At 33.3% G+C, this 7030-nt stretch overlaps 1 protein-coding gene across 2 annotated transcripts; it reads right to left on the minus strand.

Annotated features, from left to right (window-relative positions):
• Positions 1-2429: 2429 nt before the first annotated feature.
• Positions 2430-6614, minus strand: LOC107024346. Of its 2 annotated transcripts, XR_003579139.1 has the most exons (3): positions 6506-6614; positions 4303-4456; positions 2430-3184 (listed from the first exon to the last, which is right to left on the minus strand). XR_003579139.1 is itself a non-coding variant. In XM_027918184.1 (2 exons), exons 1-2 carry the CDS (start codon positions 4452-4454, stop codon positions 3046-3048), a joined length of 291 nt encoding a protein of 96 aa, XP_027773985.1. In that variant the 5' UTR covers positions 4455-4456; the 3' UTR covers positions 2430-3045. The 2 variants fall into 2 exon arrangements, 1 of the variants encoding a protein (XP_027773985.1); XM_027918184.1 differs by lacking the exon at positions 6506-6614.
• Positions 6615-7030: the final 416 nt, after the last annotated feature.

Genomic DNA, 7030 nt, shown 5'->3' on the forward strand with positions numbered 1-7030 from the left:
CTCTCCCACTCTCTGCCCTCTCTAGCTCGCCTCTCTCCTCTCTCTCTCAATTTCGCTCTCCTCTCTCCTCCCTCTCCCAATATCGCTTGCCATTTTTACAAATGCATATGTATAATATACAGTTATATACAATTATATACATATACAATTCACATCTCCCACTCTCTGCCCTCTCTCTCGCTCGCCTCTCTCCTCTCTCTCCCAGTCTCGCTCGCCTTTCTCCTCCCTCTCCCAATCTCTCTTGCCATATATACAATTACATATGTATAATATACAATTATCTAACCAATATACATATACAATTCACCTTTCTCCACTCTTTTCCCCCTCTCTCTCGCCTCTCTCCTCTTTCCCAGTCTCGCTCGCCTCTCTCCTCCAAATAACATGTAGCTACAAATAGTAATTATCAAACTATAGCTATAGAGAGTAATTAATTATTTTTAAGTGGCTATATGTGAAAGTTTCCTTTTTTTATATATATTTAAAAGGAAAGAGCGATACATTACATATTTACACATATATTCTACTCCCTCCGTCCGGTATTGTTTGTCATGGTCTCTATTTTTAGAGTCAAACTATAAAAACTTTGACCAATATCTTAAGATGTATTTTTTCATCATATTAATATGCAAAAAATTGTAATTTATAGTACTTTTTATGTAGCTTTAGAATATCTAATTTTTTTGTTTAAGATATCGAATTAATGTGATCTAATTTACCTTTAAAAATTAGTCAAATTAATTCTCGATAAGCGCAACATGACAAACAATTTCGGACGAAGGGAGTAATTGCTTAAGAGCTTGTCTGGTAGTTGGAAGGTCAAAATCACTTATTTCAAGAAAAAGGAAATATTTGGCTAATCAATAAAATTATTTTCAAATCAAACCAAAAGTAGTTTTTCTGCTGTTGGGAGAAATCTAAAAGTTTCTCTTCTTAAAAAAAGTAGAAGCAGAAAATTATTTATTTCAAGAACATAATATCCCTATCATATATACATATTTATCAATATATCACTTATATTTATTTACCCTTTTTTTTTTGTGTGTGGTGTATTTAATTTATGAAATAATTTTAAATTTTATTTTACTTGGTATCTTAATTTATACTGAAATCATCATACTCAATATTATATCAATATTCAATTTATTTTTATCCATCTATGAATAATATTGATTGAAAATTTGACAATTTACATTTTATTTTAACAAAAAATAAAATTAGAATAAAATTTTAATAATTAACTTTTTCAAATAATTCCTCTATAAATATCTCAATACTATAAGTGGATACTTGTCTTTTTTCATACTTTGATTCTCAAAAATATTTTCTTTAAAAAAGTTACTCGAACACAATTTACTTCTTTTTATTTTTTTCAAAAATGTTTTTCTAATTATTTTTTAAAAAAATGCTTTAAAATATGAACACTTTTTAGTAGCAACATCAAACAGGCCATAGGATAAGAAAGCGAGTTGTGACCTATTGTAATTGATAATTCACGTCAATCAATAAAACTATTCCTCAACTTTTTTTCTATTTTGGTGAAGTTAAACGTTAATCAAAATAATATAATACTCCATCCGTTTAAAAAAGAATGACATCTTTCTTTTTTTTTGGTAACAACTTTCCACGTGACATGTTTAAGGCCACAAGATCAAAGAGCAATTTTGTACATATGACTTAATTTTAATTTAGGACCAAGTCTTCTTTATACTCTTAAACTCCGTGCCAAATCAAACTAGGTCATTCTTTGTAAAACAGAGAGAGTAATAATTAATATGCATCGTAAAAATTTACAGTGGATCAAATATTTGGACTTCTTTGATAAAATTGGATCAATCGAATATTTGGACTTCTTTGATAAAATTGGATCAATCGTATTATTTTGATGAATACAATGTTTAAATGGACTATGGCTATAGGTCTGTCATAAAATGTCCAAAATCAACAATTTTAATGATAAACCTCCAAAAAAAAAAGATACATGATAGAGCTATCATAGAAAGATAAGGTAAAGAATAAAATAAATAAAGACAAAATAAGAAAAAAATATTAAGATAATGACCGATATCACAAAATTAATCATAACATAAAATAGGATTTTCGTCACTACCTAACGATGAAATTCAAACTATACGATATAATAAAATTAACAGTCAAAATAAACATGATATTTAAACCAACGAAACCATACAAATCAACCTGATGCGAGTACTAACTATTTATACTAAATCGAAAAACGCAAGTCATGTATCATTTAAATATACAATTCATTTAACCAACATTGAACTAATATAATTTTTTTCACCTTTTAACTACTAACATCCACCATGGAAAATATGAAAAACTAATTGAAGATGATATAATGATACTTCCACCATCTACTTTTAAATGAAAGTGACAAAATGTGGGTTGAGTTTGACACAAAACAATGGAGTCATCAAAATAATTGATATCCAATAATACACCTAACAAACACTCGAATAATGTTTGACATAATTATTAAAAGTTCGCTTAATATCCCATTTTAAAGCAAGTCCACTTTCATTCTTCATGCAACTAGGGCCAATCCTGAAAGGAACCTTTACTATTCTATAAACAAACCAACGGTGTACCAAGTGTACTGCTACACAATGGGATCTGGGGAGGTGGAGTATATGCAGACCTTACCTGTACCTCAGAGGCAGAGAGGTTGTTTCGATAGACCCTCGGATCAAGGAAAAACATAGTATTCCATAGAAAAAGTAAAGAAATTTGAATCATCCTGTTTTTCTCTTCTCCAATGGATGAATCAGCAACTCCATGGTCAATAGTAGAAAGCAAGGAACGGGACATTTGCCTCGGTAATTAACTCAAAGAAAAGAAGGTACTAACATACTTATAGCTCATTGCAATTGTAACTATAGCACACATGACAATGTGTTCAAGGGTATGAAGGGGCGAGAGAAATAACAGCAGCAAGAAAGCTGACCAATGTTCAAGAAAGCAATAATGTTTAGGAGTGCGTGCCTATAGTGTAACACTCTTTGCAACAAAACTTCTACTTGCTTACTGTCCGTCCTTGAAGAGAATGGAAGCTATACCCCTTTTCCACCAAGGTGTCACAGTTGCCTCGATCTTAGCAGGAACGAGAGAGTGAATACCTTCGGTAACTGAAGTATCCTGCTTAACCCTCGTCATCACAGGCCTGAAGAGGTTACCAGCAAAAAGTCTTAATAGTCTGGTATAAGTTTTTACTTATAACAATCTTTTAACATGGATTCCATATACCATCATTCACATCCAAAAATTACACATCAAATAAAGACAACATGTCCAATGTAATCCCACAAGTGGGGTCTGGAGAGGGCAGTGCCTAGGCAGACCTTACCCCTACTCTGGAAGGTAGAGAAGTTGTTTCCAATAAACCCTCGGCACACATCAAAGCAAGCCAGCAACAAAAATTTAAAAGTTCAAATCTTGCAGTGGAAGAAATAACTAATGGCAGCAATGTTACAGCTTTTCAGAAGTGCTCTTATTCTTTGAACAACTAATGGCAGTCATTTACAGCTTTTGGTTTATAAATATGGTGTACACCATTGGCATGTCCAATTTTTTAACAGCAACTCTCTCATCTCGACTTTATTACTTGGCCTGGTTCTGTTAGGTCTATCCCAAAACTATCACTTATTTTCTTCAAAGCCCGTGGCAATGACTCCACTTTAAGAAGTAAACATAATACATTTGACAAATCAACACACAAGGTACAGAGATGATAAATAGTGTACAGGAGACTATTCAGGAGCGAGAACTTCATATTTCAAATTCACATCAATCGGTCTGATAATTATGTTTTATTCAGGGATATGGTTAAATGGTGAGCTATTTTGTGCAGCTACCTTCCGTGAACCTTTCTACCAGAAGCCTGCCTTGCCGCATTTAAAATTAACAATATGAAATGCTATCTAACTGACTAACTCTATTTTTAAAAGAAAAATGAAATATCACCCCATCCAATCCCCCCTCAGCTACAGCTTTGACATCCCTACTTAAGATGGACGAGAAAACTCCATCTCCCATCCCTATCTTCTTTTTAAAATGATGGTGACATTTAGTTCAGCTTGAGCATGCCTTGACTAATTCTACCGGTACCTTTACCTCCATAAGTACCGGATAACTATGCCCACCAAAGCTTGTGTCCCTATAGGCATATCTCTATTTTAGTTCATTTAGAGAAAAAGAGAATCAAGTAATAGAAATTGTACATTTTTACATAACTGCATTATTTTTATATTAAAAGAGATAAAGAAGCTCAAGAATGCATACGTAGTTGATATGAGGCCTTCAGAGGCAAAGGTTGAATAGCCTTGTCTTTGTTTGTGCTTGGGATTAGATGTACATAGCACATATACCCGCCCGCGCCGCTTGATTGTGCGACAGAACTCGCACATCTTCTTCACTGATGCCCTAACCTTCATGACTGTTAATGATGCAAACAAGGAAACAATGAGAAATTTATCAATGAGACTAGGAACTATTTTTGGTGTAAACAAGATATATTAACTAGGACAGAAGACACTTCAATTTGCCCGATTGTTTATAGGCAGCAGTTTAGATAAAGACTGTTTTACTCTGTAAGTTGTAATACTTTTGAAGGGGAACTACACTTCAGTTGCAGTATACCTGCGGATGTATAGACTAAAGTTACCATTTTTTTTTTAAAAAAAAAAAGACCAGGAACTAGTACAAGCATTCACCAAAGCAATTCTTTAGCTTTCTATATATCAGAGTTTGCAAAGCGATGAAAAAAAAAGGAACACGACTATGCATGAAGACGGGACACGTACTTGTGCCTAAATGAATACATGTCTGTGTGAGAGAGAAATCTAGGGTTGGGGTTGAGGGTGGGTGGGGATTGAGAGAAAGAGAAGGTGAGAGAGGGGAAGAAAAAAGTTGTACAACGATTTTCCAGCTATGCAAGCATATCAATTCAACATATAATGATTCCTCAGCAACATTATTTATTAGTTGAATAACAACAACTCTATTTGATAGGTATCCAGTTGAGTACCAAATTGATAAGACATATAGCTCACTTTAGAGCAAAGTTTAGCTTGCTTTTGGCCTAACTTACAATGTCCAAATATGCATCAGATTTACTTGAGACCAATTTTATAACATGTGAAGCTCCGGAACCATGGCCTCCTTTAGTAAAGTTTGATTACTTTTGGAAGGCCATAGAAAGATAGTGGCTTTATAAGTACTAAAACTGAAATCCTCGGAAACTCTTCATATATCAGTTCTCAAATGAATAATTATCGCTTAAACAAGGAATGAAAAGTAGAATTGGGGTACAAGCCTACAAGGTAAAGCATATAATTTTACCAAAATTTCAAGCAGAATAGTAAAAAATGAAGACTGAATATCACAGGAAAACGCCAAAGTTGTTGGCTTTAAGCACAAAGCAGAATTAAAGCGTAGACATAAACGAAGACAGACACTAATGAAGAAATATCTAACTACTTATCATGCATATACACACAAAAATGTAACGCAAGAAAAATTAACTGGAAGGACATATGAATTGTGCTAAATGTATGAAGTCAAATCATATCAATCAAATCTAAAAGCATTTGAAAATTTCTGATTTAGAGGAAAAAATGTAGTTTTCTGTTTCCCAAGCTATTTTATTATAGTAAATTTTATTTCTTATTCCTAATCACAAGAAATTTCATTTTGAACTTTTTTTCTATCAGCTTACCAACTATTTTAATGTTTACTACTACTACTACCCTCTTAAGGACAGATCCAACGGGTGACATGCCGCATGCCTTAGCACCTTAGGGGTCACTTGGTTGTTGGTTAGGTTTAGTTATTCATCTATTACTTATTCCATCTTCTATAAATCACACTAATATTCCCTCATTAGACATACATTAGTTATGCATGATTCTAAATTGCTAACCAAACATCGTATTTGATATGCTGAATTTTATTCATAGCAAAACAATGCTACCAAAGATTGTACAAGTCATGCAGGATTCACCTTGTAAAGTGATAGCTCATAAAGGCCAAGTGCACAACCTAGCTTTAACTGAGCATCAGGACGATTAAGCGCGATTACGAGCCTTTAAAAACATTATCTTCAAGTTGTTTTCATCCCTTCCATTTTTTCAATCCACTTCCAGATTTTTATCAGATGTAAAGCACATCAAGTTTCTGAATGACAGGCATACATACTCCACAACCTCCACAAAATGCAAGCCGTAAAAGTTCTACTATCGATTATTCCAATTTCCATTTTATTCACATTAACATAAACAATATTCATATATTATAATCATATTACTATTCCGTCATCATTTCCTAATAACTTACTGGAATCAATTATCACATAATCAAAACATTCAAGCCATTATCAAAAAGTAAGAAGAGGGGTAAAGTAAGAAGAGGGGTTTAGGGTTTTAGCATCTACGAGACTAAAATGAGAAAATATGGAGAATCGAGAGAAATACATTAGCTTAACTACCTGACTTCGCCGGATAGAGACAGAGATCGCCGATGTGTTCGCCGGAGAGGATTGAAGAGCCGGGAAAGTTCACAAGCCGATGGAAATCGAAAACGGGTTAGTATACAATTGATTTCACCTATAGATTTGGTGGGCCAAAAACTATAGCCCAATTGGATGGTCCACAATTGAAGTCCATTTGCAATTTTGGGCTTTATTGAAAATTTACATATTTGGCAACCCGACAAAAATAATTACAAGCTTCAATCATTATACAGTGGCGGCTCAACCATATTAGTAGCACTATAGCCAAATCGAGTCGAAGACCTTAATTTTTCATAATATATTTTATAATTGAGATGAAAATTTGCCTTTTTCTTTCCATACGAAAAAATAATTTTTTTCCTATTAAATATAGTTATGTATAAAATATGTATATTAGATGTATATATTCACTAACAATAAAAACAATAGTAGTATGTTTACCCTACAAAAGAATTATTATTTTACTCTAGTAGAAGAGAGGGGTTGTGGGGGGGGGGGGGG

Source organism: Solanum pennellii, chromosome 7 (assembly GCF_001406875.1).
Source record: "Solanum pennellii chromosome 7, SPENNV200".
NCBI classification, from domain to species: Eukaryota; Viridiplantae; Streptophyta; class Magnoliopsida; order Solanales; family Solanaceae; genus Solanum; species Solanum pennellii.

What these genes read in the sequence shown, in the direction of transcription:
- LOC107024346 (XM_027918184.1), bottom strand. Translation starts at nt 4,454, where the DNA reads ATGAAGGTTAGGGCATCAGTGAAGAAGATGTGCGAGTTCTGTCGCACA. An exon ending in GAAGGCCTCATATCAACTAC is followed by an intron (nt 3,185 to 4,302) that starts GTATGCATTCTT and finishes TAACCTCTTCAG; the next exon opens with GCCTGTGATGACGAGGGTTA.